Raw genomic sequence first — 22304 nt, forward strand, 5'->3', positions numbered from 1 at the left:
TTTGAATATGATCCAGTGACCCAACTTGCTGAGATAGAACAGGAGGTTGCAGAAAGGCTAAAAACCTTGGGTTCTGCATTACTTGTGTAAACATAGCCACAGCAGTAGCCAACTGGGTCCTGAATATATCATCATCCGTCTGTGGTGGTCTTGAGGACTCACCCACTTCATGTGTCTGTTGACCCTGTGAAGAGGAAACCTCTTTAGTCACATCATCTGGTCTGTCAGCCATAATTGCAATTCCCTGTGTCTGGTCTATGATCCCCTGTGTCTTCAAGCCTAAAACTGACCAAGGCTCACTTCTATGGGAAAAAGTGATTTAATCCCGTCGATGGAACCATGAAACCGGCCTGTTCAATCCAAAAAGGGCGGTAGACTTTACTTCAAACCTTGATTTAGCTTTCACCCATTATTAGTCGTCTATTTTACCTGTACTTTCAAGACACAACAAAGGGGAGAGGGATACAGGCTGCTAGATTGCACCTGTATGGGTAGACGGACACCAGATTGGCCCCTAACTTAGGCGCCCCTTTCGGTTTTTCTTTATTGTTCAAAAGAGGGAATATACGTTGTGGTTCTTTACAAGCTGCCCCGCACAACCTTGGCTAAATTTTGACTGTTCTAGCTTGATTTCGGCAACATAACTGTACTAGAACCCTTCACGGTCAGTATTCCCACGCATTAAATGATTTTCCCGACGCATACGGGCACTTTGCAAAACCTGGCGAGAATCTGCAGCACGCTGAATTCTCTGTTTTCAGCCCCGAAAATGCTCCAGATCACCTGTACAACGGTCCCCTTGTGTCCCCGAACCTCCTGGGGGTATTAGGGTCCATTTAGGGCCAAAACCCTAAACCTGCAAAAATACACAGCAGGCTGTAATTCACTGTTTCGGGCTCCGTTTCGCATGCCGGTCGCATCCGTAGCAAGTCCTCGAGCTCCTGCACCTGTAGGGCTACTTGCCCTTTGAATCGGACGAGATTTCTGGCGTGAAACCTCTCCGAATTCACCTGTACCTGCGGGGGGATTAGCCGCTAGCTAATCCAGTACCTGTGCAAGAGGCTCTTGCCTCGGCAATCGCGCATGAACCCACACAACTGTACATTGGTCAAATGAAGAGCCCACTAGAGGGGCATAACATACTGCCAAAGGGGAGAGAGAGGGCAGTGCGTAGCGTGCAGGGCATCACTCCTGGCACCGCACTGTGCATAAGAGGGAAAGCAAGCACTCCATAGCTCTTAACCTGTGACAAAACTGAAAATGAGGCTCTCCCTCCTTCAAATTCAGCGCCACTTCTTGTTGCATGAGGCAAGTGCACCAGAATGTGCCACTTGGCACATTTACAAGCATTTTCCCGTTTCGGGGTTGCCGCCTAAAAATCTCCCAACCGGTTGCCCAGTTGACTTCACGGCAGAGCAAGAAAATGTTCCCTTTGTCATTCCGGAGGTAATGACGTCAACACATTTTCAGGTCCCAAAATAGCAGTTCCCTAAATTTTAGGAGATGCTGCCATTGTATCTTTCTAGGTCATCCGACCCTCTTTGTACACTGCGGCCACATCCAGAACTGAAATGTAGCCTCTGTAGCAAAGGATTCCACTTTGGCTAGTCAATGACCCCACTTGGCTAACCATAGTCCTTGTCCAACCTTAGTGCTCTCTTGCCCTCAAGCCTGGACTCCCTCTGGACAGTTCCACACTAGCTATGCAATGCAGGGCAGTTAGATTTCCCGAGGGGTGTTTCCAAAAAGTGAAAGTAAATAGATAATAAGAAAGAAATCAACAAAAAGGATAGATAGTAGTCACACGCTGGTGACAACGATAGTAGATAATTTCCAAGATTCAGGTAATCCTTCACACATGACCCGATTAAACAGACGAGCAAGGACTTCTGAAAGTAGATCCCTTGCATGGAGCAGATGTTCTGCTACTAAACCCTCATGATCATATGCTCTTCTTGTCTTCATCTTATCAATGCCTTTTTCCACCATTTCCGTAGTAAAGAAAGTACTGGTAGCAAGGCATGGCTCTAGCGGATCTGGTAATGGAGGCTGTCTAGATACCGTATATAATGATGTTACATATTGACCCCAAATCTCAGGAGAAGTAATTGTCGGAGGCGATGAGTGCTCGTGAAATAAACGTCAGGCCTCATGTGAGTCCTAACTCAAGAAGAGCTGATATAAATCCTTCTCCAGTTTGGCTAAAAATGTTCTTTTCTTGCGACGTACTATACGCCGAAGAGCAATCCGAGACTGCTTATATGTGATGATCCCAAGTGTAAGCTCTTTCTGGACCTGGGTTCTCGTCTCTCTGCATTCCTCGTCGTACCAACTGTTTTGAGGCATGTTCCCAGATCCTCTCTTCTGATCAGGCTGAGTATGTGGGTATGCCTCTTGTGCTGCTCCATGTAGTATCTCTGTTAGCTGAGAAGTAATCTCCTCTACAATATATACTGGCTCGGCTGCCCACATCCTATTATAGATCTTTTCCACATAGACTGAATCAGTCTCTGGCGTGAAAGTATATCTTGTGTGTCTTCTTCCTTTGTACTTGAGAGGCATTGTATTGGAAGGAGATTGATAAGGTCAAGAGAGCATGATCCACTTCAATCCCAACCGGTCTGGGTCCCACCTTAAAGTCCTCAATACTAGAAATAAAGCTTGGTGAAGTCATCACATAATCCACTATACTGGCCCCATGCCTGTGCCGGAAGCATGTGAATCCCTCAGATCAAGGGAAATTCTCTAGACCATTAAGTATGGCCAAACCATGTGTAGTTGTCATTTCCATGAGATGTCTCCCATATTCAGTGTGTTCTTTATCCTGTGAGTTTCTAGTAAGCCCCTCCTGTGACAAATCCACTTCTCTGAGCATTTCCTCCGAAGTATCATAGAATACTGCTTGAGAGTTGGCCATTCTAGCATTAAAGTCTCCTAAGAGAACGATGTCTCCATCTCTAGAGAACTCCCATATGTCATTATTTAATATAGAGAAAGGGGACTGTCCTTTAGGTGAGGAGTAGACCGATGTACTTGGGAGGAAAGTAGCATATAGCAATATATAGAAATCTACCTATCTCGGCTCTCCTTCTCACCCACATATACCTTGCTTGTTCATCTTTCCTGATAATCTGTAGTAGTGGTTTCAGCTCCTCTTTAAATAAGACTGCTACTCCTCCTGAACCCCGGCTACCTCGTAGAGATCTCTTGTTTGGTCGACCAGCTGTTTCCCATAAATACCCCTTCACATGTGGCATAAGCTGTCCTGGTATCTCGTGTGTCTTTGAGTAGAAAACTATGAATCTGTCCCTAAAGTTGTCTTCAAAGGCACCTACATCTAGCCTATATGATCCATTACAATTCCACGCCGCTATCCGGAGCGTCGCCCCATAGGTCTCGCACCGTCATGATGAGCGCTTTTCCATAACCACTACTTTCCCTCCTCTATAAAAGGCGATTTTCCCCTTTTCTCTTGATGCCCTGATCTCTGGCATCAACTCTTGCATGTGTGCCACTTGTGCCAATGTAAGGTCATCTCCCCAGGAAAATACCGGTTTTCTTAAGAGTTGGCCTCTTCTTTAGACATTCTTTCCTTATTTCTATATTCGGGAAGCGGAGGATTAGTGCCCTATCCTTTACGTTTCCCTTCTCGTCGATTCCTTTCTTGCCCACTCTCCATGCACTTGTGTGAGTAGGCTCTGTGATGCCCATGCGTTGTAGCAGTTCCCTCACTTCTTCATCTACATTCTCTTTGTCTTTGACTCCTGTGACCCACACATGCAGAGCCCGATTCTTCCTTTTCTGCTCTTCCTCAATGGTCATATTAATAATGGTGGAGGTAGGTGTGGTCTCAAGCATCTGGGCCTTCCCTTTCTTCGCATCCTCAATCCATTTCTCTGCTTCATCAACCTTTTCTTGTGTCTTAACAAGACGTTCCGCCCATGAAGATGCCGTTTTCAATTTCTGTTCATCTCCTTCCCGTAGAGCTTTCATATGATCCTTCATGTCCTCGAGCTCCTTCAGCACCGAAGGTTGGTCGTCTCCCTTCTCCTTAGTTGCAGATTTGCAAGCCGCAAGTTCTCCTTTTAGCTCCTCGATTATTGCATCTTTTTCCCCCATGCGCTTTTCCATATTTGTTCTTCATGCTTCAAAACTTGCTACTGCCTCATCGAGTTTCTTTTGCATAACGGATTCTGTTACACTTGATTAGGTTTCGTAATTCCGTTTTCACGATCTGAATTTCCTCATTCTGTATCCCCCGGATCTCTTTCCTTAGTTCTCTCATCATGTCTCCATACATGGAGTTCCTGTAGCTCTCAGTGTTCGCGTGCATTTCCTTCCTGATGTCATCCCTCATATAGTTTAGCTCTGATTTGAGCATCACCTGGACCTTCTCCATCAGCAACTCATCATGTATCCTGGAGGTTTTCCCAACTCGTAAGGATCTTGGTGATAGTACAGTATCTCTGTTTCTCCGTTTGAAAGTAGCCATTGTTTTTTTTGGGGTGGTGTAGCTATCTACACCCGGCCCTTCCCCTTCGGTAGGCGGATCCATTGAACCCGAGCCCAAATGTGGGGTAGGGTACTAGGGTGAGGGACTGAGAATAAGGCAAACTTAAATATTTATCTTAAAGCTTAAAAACCTTTGCATGTACTGAGAGAGAGAGAGAGAGAGAGAGAGAGAGAGAGAGAGAGAGAGAGAGAGAGAGAGAAAGTCTTCTGAACCAATCAACCTTGGCAACGAATAACTGAATGTGTATACAATGGAGGCAAGGGGTTGCTTATATAGCAATCTCAGTAAAGTGCCCTACCCAGACTTTAACAAATAAGTAAGATAAATACCTAAAAGCCAAAATAAATAATAGGACCTCATTGGACGGTTCACTTGAGATGCCAAAACTCTAATAAAAGGTCCGGTGCCTTCCCAAACGTACTGCAGCTTCTCGACACCATATCATAACAAGTCCACTAACCACCCCCCCAAAGGATGTATCGCTGACATGACTATACAATTTTAAACTCTTCTGCCACCCCCAAGGGCTGATATTTGAAATCACCCATATATGCTGTTATATACAAATGCTTCACTGCCCCAATAACCATACTATATCATTGGGAGAAAGGGAGTTCCTATCAGGTGGCACGTATTATGACAGGTCCAATTTAAACTCCCCCCTTTCTTGCTTTTTTTGTAAAGAGTGTATCACATCAAGACCCTATTACCCTAGGCTTACCTCCTACTTAGCAGCTCATTTTGTGGTTTTGCCTTCTGTGCACGTTTTCTATACGAAATCTATATGTTCTACCCAAATGTTCATACCTTTCTTTAGTTAAATTTAGAAGCCATTTTGAGCTTCTCTAAAACATGACACAAACTGTTTGCTTTCTTTGTGACAAAATGCTAAGGAAAAACACAGAAATTCAACAAAGGGGAAAAATCAAAAAACAAATGTCATCAAAGAAAACAAAAACCTAGTGCCACCAAAACCAAGACTTGGCAACTCCAATGCAGCACAATCTCAAAATTCTTATGTAAATAAGAAATGCTTCCAGAACTAGCACGTGCAAACAAATTCCTTTGCAATCTCTGTGAACATGCATGAAACAAACACATCCATGAAATTAGGATTATAGATGAGCTTTACCTGCCATCAGAGCACCCAGTTGCCAGAATCATCTCTTCTACACCAGTTGTCTCACTAGAATCCCCACTGTCCATAGTTTTGTAGCTTTTACTCCATGCCAAAGCAGAAACCCAAGATTCATGAGCCTTGACAATAGTGACCAGACTGACAGCAGGAGTTGTAGTCATCGTCTCTACAGAGTAATTTACTGGTTAAATACATTTCAGTATAGAGACATCCCCAGACTTGGCGCCTAAAGCTACGAGTGCCATGGTCAGAGTTGTGATCTTCAGAGAATCCTTTGTGAGGCTCTCTACTCGCATTGCAGGAGACCATGCAACAGAAACATAAGCGAGCACATTGGTGAAGTTCACGAAGCACTTTGAATCCATCACACACCTTGGCTGGATACTTGATGTCAGGCTCGAACCAAATCGTACCTACATGAACATTCTCAATCACATCATGCAAAACACAAACAAGCCAACTCATTAAAATAATGTAGCACTAAAATCATACCGCACCATAGCAAGGTTCTTTGATGTTGCTCCTACAAGGCTTGACTGGTTACTTTCATGCACTAAATTGAAATGATCACCTGTTGCAATCACTCCAGAAATATCAAAGGTTAGTGACACTTGCATTTGGTGTACTTAGACTATGACAACAATCACCATTGGCATTCCCCTTGTAGAACTTATGCCCCAAGAAACCTTTGGCAAACTCTCATAAATCATTCACTTGGAGTGGTCACTAAAATGAAAAGCTTGCCACACGTGTTATTTTCGACCTATTCACGAGACACTTTCAGTAAGTGCTCCAAAGGATGCTAAAGAGCAGCACCTTTTGGAAAATAACACATATCTCAAAGCAAGAAAACATGGTTTTTGAAGTGTAATAAGAAATTGAAAAGAATTGCGGATAGCCCTCCCCGCCTGAAAGTATAGCAGCCATACACTCAACCTATGTAAGTAACTACATTCATGTATGCAGGGTTAACTCAATCGCAAATACAAGAAAATAAAACCTCAAGTTTGTCTGCTTATTACTTTGATTAAGGCTTCAAAGCACCCATAACTGCTTCAAAGGAACATAAATGGATAGTCTTTCAAGCATGTTTAGATTTACCTAGCCTTGTGTCTCCTTGTGTCGTCGGTTTACATCCGCTTGAGAGGTGATGCCCATACAATATTTCCGACACATCTGAAATCTGCACAAGAACATTCTGTAGTGAACATGTATCTACAAACCATCATGTCTCTACTGAAATCAAATGGATGCAAAATCCTTCAGAAAATTACGAAAGACACTCCTAAACTGGTGGGGAGAGGGGTGATCTTATACAAGGTTCAGATGGAGAAGGAGAGGTAGGGATTAAAAAAGAGTCAATTTTCTCAAATTAAATTGATTTAATCCACAAGCGCACTGTATTATGGAAAAATTGAACCTGCTCCCATAGCACTTATTAAGAAGTAGACAAAAAGAGGAAACCATGAAAAAGCCACAGATGATCCTCAAAAAAAAAAAAAGGAAATTGATTGGAACCTTTTTTGCAGGCACACCCAAAAAGCTAAAACTCACACCGCAATTTCATTGTCGTGACTCCTGTTGACAATAGAACCGGAACCAAAATAAAAATGATGGAGCATTTGCATTACCTGAATCCATTCACATTGGTATTCACAATGAGGTGCATGATATAGCTTGACACGATGATCTCTTGTGCACACAACCAGCAAGCACCTGTCAGTAATCCAAAGCAGCAATCAACTATTGCCAGGCTGCTGCACTAGCATACCATTGTATAGCTTGGACTTTTTATAGCTGATTGTGCATGTTCCCAATTCACATAAATATACACATTAGTTGTTATTTACTTACTCTCTCAATGGCTGACTTGCGAGTATGTAATATCACACACACACACACACACACACACACACACACACACACACACACACACAAAATGCAAAAAAACGTTATGCATGCTTTAACTACCTAATATACATACAGAAACACACAATACACATGCAAACATGTTTACGAAAGGCAAAGTATAAGACTGATGCTTCCTTCTCTGTACAAATGCAATAAAATAAGTGGGACTGTAAAACCAAACATAAAAACAGGTTACCCTCCAGTTGGAGCTAAGCCATGGGGAGACCAATCCATGCTACGGACTACAGCTCTGACATCTTTTGACAAACGAATTGGTAGGAGGCAAGGAGCATCAGTGTCTAATTCATGCGGAGCAACAAGAGAAAAACAAAAATAAATTAGGCTGTTATTCACGATGGCCGTATGTTACTCAAAACAGAAAAATACAATACATAGAGAGTGTATGCTCATAAAAAAGATAGCAATCACTTGTAACCCAAAACAAAGTACAAGTTTCTATGTGTTCATCATGGAGTACAACCAAAAAGAAGGGCTGCTATAGAAAAAACAAGGCCATCACTGCTCCGCTGACTGCGGCACTGCCTGCAAACACACACACACACACACACACACACACTCTCTTTTTTTTGTAAATCAGTTTGATTAATTTACTAGTAGGAAACCTCAAAGCGAGGAAAACCCACCGAAAGGATCATATACAAGGGGAAGAACACATAACTGTTCAGCTGTACAATATAGCTAGAAACATTCATAGGAAAGTTGATGTATCTCTGCGGTGATATCACCCAACTTCCAAGGCAAACCGTAATGATTGCCTAAGAGAAAGCTTGAAGAGTGGGAAGGGGTCTGCATGAATGCGATGGAACATATAAGCATTACGTTGACGCCACAGGGTCCAATAAGCCGAGTATCTGACCCACATAAAGAAGACCATGGAACGATGTAATGTTGGTGAGAAAATGCCAAATGCCTAGAACCTTTTGTGGAAGACTATCCTTGGAAAACGGAGCCGCATGCAGGCCAATACACGGAGAAGAAATTCTCTAGTAATGCAGCAATCCCACAACAAGTGGCAGACATTCTCTTTTGTAGTTGAGCAACGGACACAAGAAGAAGGGCGAATATGACGTGCCCTAAGAAAAGTGCCGACCGGGAGCACTTCAAGCAAACAGCGCCAAAGAATAATTCGATCCTTCAAAGGCAAGTGGCTTTTCCACAATGCAGAGAGAAGCTTCCTCCACCAGAGATCAGCTTTGTGCATGTGCCAAAGGGCATTACAATGATCAGCAAACCAAGGTTGCGGTAGAAGAAGAGCACAAATTTGGCTGGCAAAAATATCTCGAAAAGACGTTTCTCAAAGATTCCAATCAAACATGCCATCACCGTCAGACAAAGGTGTAACAGGTAAAAAAACAAGCAACATGTGTTGAAGCTCTCTCCAAAACTGACAGTAATGCATGCCCAATCCAAAACAACAAGCGGCGAAGGGACACTCAAAAGTGTATCTGGCCGCATCGACTACATCCTCAACCACACAAATGCCACAACGAGAGAGAGCAAGTCTGGTGAGGCGAGCGGTAGACCAAAGTAAGAGAGAATGCCCGGCTCCAATGGAGACTCTCCAAACAAAGCTAATCACCTTCCTGCCGAGCATTACATGATAGATGAATTGTAACCTCTTTCCAAGCAGATACCAAAGTGGAAGCAAGAGGACATCCACGAATGTGCCCTTTCATCTTGCCAAATACCACCTCCCAGATAGATGATTTCCAATGGCAAAATGAGGAAGTACCAACATGCTGACTCAAGTGTGCAAACATAAGAGTCCAAGGCTGAATTTGTTGCGCACGTGTAGGCAACAGCATAGCTTTCCTAGCAAGAACATGCCTACGCAAGTCCAAGATATTAAGACCACCAAGACGTTTCGGAGTGCAAAGCTTCTCCATCGACATCAAACTGTCACGTGACACATCCAACACTATGTGTCCGTGGACAAGCTACAGCACGACAAGGATTCAGTCAGCCCAGTCAGTCTAGATTTAGAAGTGTTCTGGCCCTTTTGTAAGTCTGTTCGCAGACCGTGCATGCCCAGGCACTTAATGTAGATGCATATCCTCTGGTTGCACACAGCATGATCATAAGCATTCTCATCAGAATCCATCAGAATCCTTCATGGGAATTTTCCAGTGCATTTAGCCTATTTTCCCTATTTTTGACATTTTTCACTTATTAATTTAAGTGACTTTTGTTAGAAAGTAGGTAGGGCAATTTTGCTAAGTTTGTATATAAGCAAACCAAAGCTAGCACTAATTGGCAGAAGAGGCAGCAGGAGCACACGCTTAACAGGCAACTTCTCAGCAGAACCCCCAAGAGGCCTAGCATTTTTGCTCCACAGCATAAGCCTAGCGTTTTTGGACCAAATCAGCCAGCATTTTTGGATCTTGCACATTCTTGGCGATAGCAAGAAGCAGAAGCCCCAGCGTTATCAGTTTCTACAGCAGTTAGCAGTTTTCCCCCGTAGAAGATCATTTTCAGCCATAGCGTTTTTGGTTTGCAGCACAATCTCAGCGTTTCTGCAAATCATCGCGACGGAACATCAAGAACCACCAGCGTTTTCAGTTTTCAGCCTTTAGACACCGCAGATCAAGTCCCAAACGTCGCAGATCAAGTCCCGAACCTCCCCGCAACAGTTCCTCGCCGCATGGTCAGTTTCCGCAAGGTTTACAGTTTCAGCCCGGAAAACGCAGATTTCAGCATCTGCGTTTTCGGCGAATCATCGTCGCATTGTCGCCATCGACATCGTCTTCAACATAGAGTCAGAATTCAGCAGATACAAGATTTGCAGATTTCAGCCCTTAGCGTTTTCAGATTTCAGCCCGTCTCGTCGTCGTCCTCATCGTCGGCAAATCCAAGCATTGTAGAGATTTGTGCAATCATAAGTAGACAGCTCTCACCATAGAGAGTGGGGCCTTCGGAGGAGGGTTTTACAACGTCTTTGGTGTCGTATTCTCTTCTCTATCTCTCAGTCTCATACACTTTCATGCACAGTGTCCATTCAATTGTTTGTGATCATTGCACTCTCTCACTAAGAATGGAAGGCTCTCCCTTCCATAAGAATAAAAAGAAACCTTGAGAACAGTTCGGAGCACTCATCTTGAGCAAAGTTCAAACATTCATTCCGCTGCACCTTACATTGGTATCACAGCTTTGGCAGTGTTCTGTATCACTCAAGGAAAGAACCACAAGAACCACAGAATTGTTTTTGCTTGTTGACGTCGCACAAACCCAAGTTCGCTTGGGCGTGTCGACTCCTAATCATGTTTTTGAAGAGTGACAGGAATCCCAGGAAAGAAGGGCTTGTCCAACCTCCCCTTGTGCCTCTCTTCACTAATTGAGAGCGGACCGTGCACTTAGCAGCCGGCCAATCGATGTGAGGTGGGAAAAAGCAACCTTGGTGTGAGCGCAAGGCCGCCAAGGGGTGCGCCCGCGGAAAAGAGCAGAACTCAGGTGAAGAGAAGATCCTTCTCTAACACAGATTGCAAGCGAAAGAAGAACCTCAAGAACTCAAGACGCCCAAGAACCCAAATTCCTCGTGAACTTAAGAACCCAAGACCACAAGAACCCACAACTTCAGTGGATGGTCATCACTCGAAGCGTAATGGATACTTCGCTTGGAGGTGATGAGCATGAGAGAGGCAAAGAAGAATTTTCCCCACCAGGAGGTTTTTCCGACCCTCCCCCTTCCCCATCTACGCCAAGGATTGCACTAACTCCTATGGAGGAGTTGGAGCAATTGTTTATGGAAAGGAAGTTAGAACGAGAAGAAAGAATGGCAGCCATAGCACGTGAACGTGAAGAAAGAAGGGCAGCCATAGAGCGTGAGCGTGAGCGCGAGCAAGCACGCTTGGAGGCCAAAGCAAGAAGAGCCGAAATGGAGCGTGAGCACAACGAAAGGAAAGCCGCATTGGTCCTATTTTTTTCTAATGAGCAGGCGCAACTTAAAGAGATTTAGGAAAAGGAGACTCTCTCAGTCTCGTCTTCTTTTCCAAAGCATGATACACAAGATTTGCATGATGATAAGCATGATGATTTGGATGACAATGACAAGCATGATGATTTGCATGATCAAGATGTGATTTCTCACAAGCATGATGATTTGCATGAAGATGACGTGATTGTTCACAAGGATGATGAGTTAGTTGATGCTTTTTCTAGCGAAGCTAACCTCGTTGCAGATTCGATCAATCACGAAGGATCGATCTCGGCTCTCGAGCCTAGGTCCAAAGCACCCGTTCAGGAAGAACCGATCTTGGCTCTCGAGCCTAGGTCCAAAGAAACCTTACAGGAAGTACTATATGTTCAAATGATTCGTCAGCACGCATTGTTCGAGTGTTTCATTCGTGATCGTTTCCTGTATTTTCGTCAGCGTCTTTATGTGATCCCTTTTCCTAGGCATGACATATTGTACGTTGAGCACGTTTCACTCATGAATGAGCACGAATGTATGCGGATTTCTCATGAAAATCTGAAAACTATGCATTCACGGAAGTCACATTCCATGTCTCTTCCTTGGCACGACACAGTTGTAGAAAGAGCACATGAAAGTATGAGCACCAAGCATGGGCATTTCCGTTGTGAATTGCGACAATTGATTGATTTGGATCAGAAAGATAAGATTCGATCTCATTGTGTGTGTGTGTGTGGTGAACGGTTTGGCACTCCGTCTCTTTGTTCATCTACATTGCATGCACAGTCTTTAAGGAAGACAAGAATTTTTCCAATCACTTTACATGAAATAGGTATGTTCATGGTTTTGTGTTGGAAATGGTTTCAGGAATTTTCAACCATGGAGATTCTTGAAGAAGAAAGAAGCATGACTCTAGAAGAAGTTGAAGCATCGAAGGAGCCACAGAAGACTTTGTGTCGCTTTCGACACGGCCCAAAGAAGCAAGCGTTGCAAACCTTTATGAAGTTCAAGTACCGCACGACCCACACATCAGAGTGAGCGGGCGAAGAGTCCCTTCCAGGATTCCGGATGCTATTGGCGATCTCCCTCGACGCCATACAGTTCGATACCAGTACCTCACTTTGAAAAGGAGGGGATGTCACGTGACACATCCAACCCCGTGTGTCCGTGGACAAGCTACAGCACGACAAGGGTTCAGTCAGTCCAGTCAGTCTAGATTTAGAAGTGTTTTGGCCCTTTTGTGAGTTTGTTCGCAGACCGTGCACGCCCAAGCACTTAATGTAGATGCATATCCTCTAGTTGCATATAGCATGATCATAAGCATTCCCATCAGAATCCATCAGAATCCTTTATGGGAATTTTCCAGTGCATTTAGCCTATTTTCCCTATTTTTGAAATTTTTCACTTATTAATTTAAGTGACTTTTGTTGGAAAGTAGGTAGGGCAATTTTGCTAAGTTTGTATATAAGCAAACCAAAGCTGGCACTAATTGGCACAAGAGGCAGCAGGAGCACACGCTCAACAAGCAACTTCTCAGCAGAACCCCCAAGAGGCCTAGCGTTTTTGCTCCACAGCATAAGCCTAGCATTTTTGGATCTTGCAGATTCCTAGTGATAGCAAGAAGCAGAAGCCCTAGTGTTAGAAGTTTCTACAGCAGTTAGCAGTTTTCCACCACAGAAGATCATTTTCAGCCCTAGCGTTTCTGGTTTGCAACACAACCTCAACGTTTCTGCAGATCATCGCGAAGGAACATCAAGAACCACCAGCGTTTTCAGTTTTCAGCCTTTAGACACCGCAGATCAAGTCCCGAACCTCGCAGATCTCACCTCCCCGCTACAGTTCCTCGCCGCACGGTCAATTTCCACAAGGTTTACAATTTCAGCACGAAAAACGCAGATTTCAACATCTGCGTTTTCAGCACATCGTCATCGCATAGTCGCCATCGATATCGTCATCGACATAGAGTCAGAATTCAGCAGATACAAGATTTGCAGATTTCAGCCCTTCGCGTTTTCAGATTTCAGCCTGTCTCGTCGTCGTCCTCATCGTCGGCAAGTCCAAGCATTGTAGAGATTTGTGCAATCATAAGTAGACCGCTCTCGCCATAGAGAGTGGGACCTTCGGAGGAGGGTTTTACAACGTCTCCGGTGTCGTATTCTCTTCTCTATCTCTCAGTCTCATACACTTTCATGCACAGTGTCCATTCACTTGTTTGTGATCATTGCACTCTCTCACTAAGAACGGAAGGCTCTCCCTTCCATAAGAATAAAAAGGAACCTTGAGCACAGTTCGGAGCACTCATCTTGAGCAAAGTTCAAACATTCATTCTGCTGTACCTAACACAAGCGCAAGCCTTTTTTTGTGAGCATGGTTCCGCCACAAATGGGACAAAATGGCTGACATAAGAGAATCAAGGCAATGACAAGGCGAATGCATCAGTGGCAAAAAGAACTCAACATATGCCATCAGGATACTCTAAACAATTCGCAGACGAAAAACTCCAATAATGCAATTTGACATTCAAGCGTTGCCTAACCCAATCCACTTTCTGAGAGTGAATGACATTCCATCCAATTGGATATCCCAAATGCTTGGTAATTACATTTGGAGAAACAATCTCACATGGCCACAATAGACTATGCCAGTCACAAGAACGAAGTGGCAGAAGCTTTGATTTACAAAAGTTGACTTTAAGTCTAGCCGCAATGCCAAACAATTCCAAAGCTTCCATAATCACTTCGACATCAGCCTGCTGATTACGAGGCATAAACAACGAGTTATCCGCATAAGCCTGGCCAGTGAAGGTACGACCCGAGGGTAATCGCGATCCATGAAGACGCTCACCAAAGCTCAGGTGTACAATGTCAAAGGCCTTTTCAATATCAACTGGCATAACCAGCACATCTTGATGAGTGTACTTAGCATACTCCATGCCAATCATAACATTAGCCAGATTTTCCATAATCTGGCGACGTGGAATGAAACCATACTGAGCCTGATGGAGCCTTGCAAATAGATGGTCCTTAATGCGGTGCATCAGCATCTTAGCCAATATCTTGTAAGCCACCGACATCAAAGTAATAGGGTGCTAGTGAGAGAATTGCTCACAAAACGCTTGCTTAGGCAACAATTTAAGTAAACCTACTTTCAAGAAAGAGGCAAATCCTGTTTCTCCCATGCTACATTTATCATGAAAAGCAGTGGTTGTCCGAGAGCCTCCCAAAAGGAGAGGAAAATTTCCACAGTAAGCCCCTCCCAACCGAGAGACTACCAATGACCCAATGCAAGCAACGCACTATGCAATTCTGATTCAGTGAACGGATCCTCAAGGCAACGTGCATCTTGCGAGGATATGATCGGATGAACATAAGAGAGCATCAATTGACGTGCTTGGCAAGCAACCGAAGATGTCTGGGAAGGAGCAGCAAACACCTATTGATAATGTGAAACCATGGCATCAGCAAGTTCCTGCTTCGAAGAAGTCCAAACACCTGAGGGAAGAAGAACCCGCTTGATTGCTTGTGTGACCCTTGTATGATGCAAATGCTTAAAGAATTGCTTCGAAGCGCAACCTTTATCCATAAAAGCCTGTTGACGAGCACGCGTCTGCCATTTAGCAATTTTTAGCTTATCATTATGCCGACTACACACACAAGCTTCACACAACTCCGACATCTTAGAGTTAAACAAAGGTTGCAAATCCGCTAATACTTGCAGCCGTTAACAAGCTTGTTTCGCAACTTTGACATCCCCCCGAGTACACTGCATGTAATGCGTACCATAGTCATGAATAACACTTTGCACCCTCATAACAAAGTGATACCAGGCAGCTTGTGAGCAAGCAAAGGGGGAATAATATCAAAAATCATGTCTCGAAAAACCTCATGGGTGAGATAAGCATTGTTAATATGCAACAAACATTTCCTAGAAAGAGGCCGATCACAAAGAGACTGCCCAAAGCTCAAAGTCAACAAAACAGAGTAATGATCCAACAACTGCAAGGCGTAATCCATGCTCACGTCACACACACACACACACACACACACACACACACACACACATACACACACACACACACACACACAAGTGAAATGAAATGAAATGTTATATTAAAGGTCTTCAAAAGGCCAAAATGACCTATGAGACCAAACTGATAGAATCGTGATGGATCTAATAGAATGTCCGGATACAAAATAAAATTAAGCTACAGTAAACATCAGTCCCGATCCTCTGATGGAGCCTCCGTCGACGTTGCGATGGCCCTCGTACACATCGGCGTCTAGCTCTCCCAAGCTCAATGGCTCTGTCAGTTAATATGCCTCTGGTATAGGTGAACTTTGAAGTCTACTATGAAGCTTGCTCATCTAACTACCGAGTCTCTGCTCTAGAGAAGTCAGTGACCTCCCTCTATTAATGTCTCCCACTATCTAATCACCTCAAGAGACTCCCTATGTTGTGTTTGCGCAGCTTTAGCAAAAACAACCCAAGGCATCTCGATTTTGATACCTCATGACTCTAGCCAATGGTCCAAAGCCCTCTCTGAATAGACAGTGAAAGCGGCTTCATATCTCATAATATACACGACAAGGACTATGTGATATAATTCTGTCTCTCGCTCTATATGACACAACTCGTAAATCTCGGCCTTTGTTGGTACTCTCCTAAATCTGACAGTCTCTCAATCTCTAGTTGATGCGATGAAGTACACATCTGACCAATAGCATATCGTATCCCATGGGATAAATGAGAGAGAGAGAGAGAGAGAGAGAGAGAGAGAGATGAAATGAAATGAAATGTTATATTAAACGTCTTCAAAAGGCCAAAATGACCTATGAGACCATAATGATACAATCTTGGTGGATCTAATACAATGTCTAGGTACAAAATGAAAATGAAGTAAAGTGAAAACCTAAAATCATCATCATCATCAATTTACGAGGATGTCTGGCATCGGGCGTTGTCCGAAAAAGTATTGCATCGATCACTAAATAGCATCGTCAATGTCCTCCTCTGTAAACAATCGTACAGGACGTCTCCCATGTCGTGCTAGAATAGTCCTCATCCTCTGACAAAGCCCCCATTGATCTCGTGGTTACCCTCGTAGGCGTGGACGTCTAGCTCTGCCAAGTTCAATGGCACTGTCAACTAATATACCTCCGGTACAGGCGGGCACTCAAGTCTGCTGTGAAGCTTGCTCATCCGACTGTAGAGTCCCTGCTCTAAAGAAGTCAATGATGAATGATCCCCCTCTGTGAGTGTCTCCCACTGCCTGATCTCCTCAAGAGACTCTCCTTGTGTCTGCACAGCTCTAGCAAAAACCCGCGGCATCTTTGATCCTAATATCTCATGACTCTAGCCAGCTGTCCAAAGCCTCTCTGAATAGACAATGAAAGCAGCCTCGTATCTCATAGTATATCGGACAATGACATATGTGATGTAGCTCTATCTCTGGCTCTATATGACAGCTAGAAAATCTTGGCCTCTGTTGATACTCTCCTAAATCTGTCAGTCTCAATCTCTAACTGATGCGATGATGTGCGCATCCGACCAATCGCACATCTTTTCCCATGGGATAAATGAGTGTCCATATAGGCAAGTCTAATCACATATCCATCCTCTGTTAGTTGGAGAAGATGCTCTCTATAGAAAGCCATCTTCGTATCCAACTCCTGTGTTCGCTGTATCTATGTGCTTTTGGTATCTAGCTAAATCAGATCCTCAAGTATAAGTCTAGTGATCTCTATCCGTGAGATAGGGAGGGTACATCCCAGGAGTATTGGAACGGAGGCAATCTATCCGTGTTGAAACCATGTGATTGAAACCATGATGTCATCTGCCTATACTAGCATGTTGTATCCCACTATAGCGCTAGCTATCAGGATGCCTCAAGGGCTAGCCGATCATATTTGTCTCTAGGAAGGTCCCATAAACTGTGCATGAAGGAAACTGATCTAGTAAGTGCCTCGACCACGAGAGGGGGGGCAGCTAGCACGGCTCGAACAATCTCATATGGCATTGAGGCCTTAGCCCGAATCATCCGAGAGATCATAAAGATTAAAGGCCTCTCCATACATCTCCATCCATCAGTGCTACCATACCTGCCATGGTGATCCACTCAAGGTCCCCATATCTGAACTCCATAAAGCATAATTCAAGCCACTAGGATGTCAAAAAGCCACAGCTTTGTTCGAGGTTCCTGAAATTGAACTTCCAAACACATCCTCTCCAATCCTCCCAAGGCTGCATAAGCTCTCGTCAGTTTAGTCTCTCTTGCTCTCCTCAATGAAAACACCGGTCCACTGAAGACTATCCCAAGATAGGTGTATGCATTTGTATACTCCACCACCTCTAGGCCATATGTAAATGTGGATGCTAACCTCCTGACCCACTGTGGTGTGGTGATAAACACCATACCCTTGGTTTTCCCTAGGTTAACACGCAGTCCACTATCATAAGCAAATGTGTATAAAGCATCTAAGTGACGTTACATCCCCTCCAGAGAGACAGAAATCAACACAATATCATTAGCATATAACAACAGTGGGATCCATGTCCCTACCAATTGTGCTCCTCTATCACCATCCCTCTCAATGTAGTCAGCAACCTCATCCACATACATGTCAAATAGTGTAGGACACAGCCGGTAACCCTGTTTCACCCCAATAGTGGAGTGAACCAAATCAAAAATCCCCTCTAAGTGCGATTGATCATCAGAGTCTACGCTACTTCTTGTCACAGAAGCAGCTTTCGGGAAAAGTAGATACGGTGGACTAACATCTTGTCACAGTTTCACTTTCAAATTGTCCATTTCAGGGACAAAAAAACTTAGTGGCAAATGCTTTGTCTCGGAAGCCCCTCGTCTTGGCTATTTTCTACGATCCACCATAGAAGCTTCAAGGATATGGTTGACCAGTATGGCACCGATCCGGATTTTCCCAATATGTTTACTCGGATATAGAACGAGGAGATAGTGCCAGGATATTCCATACAGGATGGCTACTTGATGAAGAAAACAATGCTCTGTGTTACACAACCATTGAGGGAAAAGGTTTTGATCGAGTGTCATTGTCCACCTTTTACCGGTCATCGTGGCATTGATACCACCTTTAAAGGTGTGGAGCATTATTTTCTTTAGACCGAGACTCAAGAAGGATGTGGACGACTTTGTTTGCAATTGTTTCGTATGCCAGAAAGTCAAGTTTGACAGGCATAAGACACAAGGATTACTACAGCATTTACCCATTACACCTGCCCCTAGGAAAGTATTGCAATGGATTTTATCTTTGATCTCCAGAAGACACAGAGTGGGTGTACAAACTTGGACACCCCAAGTCAAGATTCTACCGCGACACAGCAGAGATTCACTTCAAAAATACTTCACACTTCAAGTCACAGTTCAAAAATGAGTCGACGCTGCCCGATGTAGTTCCGTGCCAAGAGGTATTGGCCCCAAAGACTAGCGCCCTTTCGGTATTTCTTTTTATATTAATCTTTGAGCAAAGTACAACTCCCGCGGGTGCTCGCTCTCAGACTCTGCGTCCAGATGCTTTGTAGAGGGAGCCCCCCTTGGGTTCATTATAAAGGTTACAAGGATGCTAAAAGCAGAGCCCCAAAAGCTTCAAAATCAAAAGCAATAGTTCCCAAAAAGCAACTGTTTCAAAATCTGCCAGTAAAACTGTCAGCGCTAGGAAAATCTGTACAGCATGTCAACGGATTTTACGGGATGTCCGTACGTTACTGCCACGTCAACCTTTCAACGTATGTTACGGGTTTGTACATTGCTGCCGCGTGGCATTTTTGCCACCAAAATGTGAGTGTGTCCGGGGTTAGCCCCGTCATCAATTTGTGACATACCTCCTCTTGAAAGCATTGTAATCGCCCTCGATTACTCCTGCAAAACAGACAGAGGGCATAAACTGTCTTAGCAGACACTGACTATTAGTACGGACGCACTAGGAACAACACATCTAGCACATGTACCAATCGACAGTCACATCACAAGACATCACATGACAAATCACATTCAAAAATCATTCCAAATCTCAGACCATGATTAATCGGCAACGTATTGAGCAATCGCATCTAGATCCAGTCGGGACCTCACAAATGCCCAATTAACTAATCCTTATTGCAATCATGTCTATAGAGATTTTATCATATCGAAATGTTGCACTCATTTCATCTATCAGTTCCTGCACTTAAACAAGTCAAGTACAAATCAGTATCATATTATCGGGAATTCCAAATCTTAGTCATTCTAGTAGAATACTATCAGCTCACAGTATCCCTGAAACCCAATAGGGACATCAATAACTCTATTATCAAAAATCGGGGCAATCTGTTGACAAAGAACAGAGTGACTCCCCTCTTGTGCAAGCCCGCTGCACCAATTTCCTCCCAAGCTAAAACTGGGGTTCTATCGGAGTAGACTATGCTAAACCGAATGCTTCAAGGTAAAGATTCACAATCTGAAAACTATGTGTCAGGTCCTCCTCCTCCATCAACTTCGCATCCAATGCGGGATAGTTCTTGAATTTAACCAAGAACCGCCTTATCGCTTTACCTTTTATCTTTCTATCTTTATGTGCCAATATCTGTTCTGAAACGAGTATCTCCTCGCCTTCCTCCACTTCGGGTTGCTCATCTGGCTCCCCATCATTGGGCACATCGCCTTTAAAAGGCTTCAAGAGACTCACATGAAAAGCATTGTGAATTCTCCCAGTATCGGGCAGCTTCAGTCTAAAGGAGACATCATTTATCTTTTCTTTTATCTGGAAAGGTTCATAGTATCTCATGTTAAGCTTTTGAAAAAGCCGCTCCTTTCCCTTTTTCGTTCTCAGGCGTGCCTTCTCAAAACATAAGAGCACCCAATCGTTCTCCTATAATTTCAAATCGCGACCATGTCGATCTGCTGCCTTCTTATGTCTTTCTTGAGATGTCTTCTAAAGCCTCCCTGACCAAGTCCAAGTCCCTCATGAACTGGTCGGCTTCAAAATTCTTATCTTTCGTGCTTAGGAAGGGTGGAACCTTCGTAGCACCTTCTCAAATGGCGCCTTTCCCATCATAGGCAAATTCCACCAAGGGCAAAATACTTTTCCGATGTAGTCTTCTGATCCAAAGAAGAAGACTTCAACAAATCCAGTACGACTAAATTTGCAATCTCAGATTGCCCATCTGTCTGCAGGTGGAAAGATGACGAGAACTGCAATTGTGTGCCAATGTTCTCCCAAATAGCCTTGCAAAACAAACTCATGAATCGGGGATCTCTATCGGAGACAATTGATTTTCTCAAGCATGCCATGTAATCTGAATATCTGGGCAATGAACAGTCTTGCTAAGTAATCCCGCTTGACTGTCTTCTTACGGGAATGAAATGAACTTGCTTGCTAAATCTGTCAATAACAGTCTAGATACCATCGTGCCCACTCTGTGTCTTCGGGAGATCAAAAATGAAATTCATAGCAATACGGAGAGCTCGTCCTCTTTTGAGAATAACCAGATCAACAAGAAACCAAGGAGTTCAAGGAAGGGAGTCAGGCCACGACACCAATCAAGTCCTTGAGTTTGTACAACAGTTTGACGTCGCATTCTCTGGAGAGCGGTTCTCAGAACATTTTAGGGAGCGAAAAGCAGCATCTTACTTTGTTGTTACGCAGAGAAACACATGCGACGTGGTTAAAATTCTTCTTTTTTTACACGTCAACTTGGATATTAGATGAATATGCAAGAGATGTCATCACGCCTTGGCATCACTTGAAAATGACTAAGAAAGATACATTGGATGACTCTTGCCAGAGGTTTTGGGATACTTGTGTAAGATTCTTTTGACGACCAGATTGAGCGGTTTTGCTATGATTTGCTAAAGAGATTCAAGACTATGCTTTAAACCAAAAGTCTGACTCCATTCAGAGACTTATGGGACATGACTAAGCAACGATTTGAAATGCATGCCGACTCATTGACTTATGCGACAAGCAGGATAGTATCCACCTCAAAAAGGCAAGAGTCTGCCAGTGAAGAGAATACATCAAGGGAACCAAATAACATCTCATCACAGGATTCTGGAAAATCAGAGGGTTTCGACGAACTAAGGGAACCAGATGCAAGTTCATCAAAGGATTCCAGACAAAGAGGTATCAGATGATAGTGCGTCTTAGGATTCTAATGATTGACTCTGCAATGGACAGGGGAGCGAAAGACGCTACCCGCAGGTCCCTAGGCACAAGAAAAGAAAGGAAAAAGGAAATCGACTGGCAGATCTGAACATTCCCCTTACCCTAGATAAGATTTTTGAAGCCTACCTGTACACGAGGGACTTGGACACTGCTTTTGCCAAGGTCCGGGAGGCTTTAGAGAAATCTCAAGAACGACATAAGAAGGCAACAGATCGGCATCGTCGAGACTTGAAATTAAAGGAAGATAATTAATTGGGTGCTCTTACGTTTTGAGAAGGCACGCCTAAGGAAACGAAAGGGAAAGGAGAGGCTTTTTCCAAAGCTTAGCATGAGGTATTATGGCCCTTTCCAGATTAAAGAAAAGATAAATGATGTCTCCTTTCGATTGAAGTTGCCCGATACTTGGAATATTCACAATGCTCCATGTGAGTCTCTTGAAACCTTTTAAAGGTGAGGTGCCAGTGATGGGGAGCCTGATGAGCAACCCGAAGTGGAAGAGAGCGAGAAAATACTCGTTCCTTAACAGATTTTGGCACACAAGAAAAGAAAGATGAAAGGTAAAGTGATTCGGCGGTTCCTGCTTAAATTCAAGAGCTACCCGACATTAGATGCAAAGTGGATGGAGGACGAGGACCTAGC

General features: G+C 43.8%; 1 protein-coding gene and 1 pseudogene across 2 annotated transcripts in view; both read right to left on the reverse strand.

Moving 5' to 3' along the window:
- Window positions 1-22304, reverse strand: part of LOC147461236 (uncharacterized) — a 66636-nt pseudogene that overhangs the window by 18513 nt on the left and 25819 nt on the right. Inside the window, exons 2-6 of the transcript XR_015187574.1 lie at window positions 7759-7861; window positions 7283-7367; window positions 6753-6834; window positions 6149-6222; window positions 5646-6064 (exon numbers count right to left, since the gene is read on the reverse strand). The product of XR_015187574.1 is annotated as an uncharacterized LOC147461236 (transcript). The remainder of the gene's footprint in view (window positions 1-5645; window positions 6065-6148; window positions 6223-6752; window positions 6835-7282; window positions 7368-7758; window positions 7862-22304) is intronic.
- Window positions 13943-14563, reverse strand: LOC147461237 (uncharacterized). The gene has a single exon (XM_086505190.1). It carries the CDS (start codon window positions 14561-14563, stop codon window positions 13943-13945), a length of 621 nt encoding a protein of 206 aa, XP_086361316.1.

Source organism: Adiantum capillus-veneris, chromosome 3 (assembly GCF_014529385.1).
Source record: "Adiantum capillus-veneris isolate H3 chromosome 3, ASM1452938v2, whole genome shotgun sequence".
NCBI lineage: Eukaryota > Viridiplantae > Streptophyta > Polypodiopsida > Polypodiales > Pteridaceae > Adiantum > Adiantum capillus-veneris.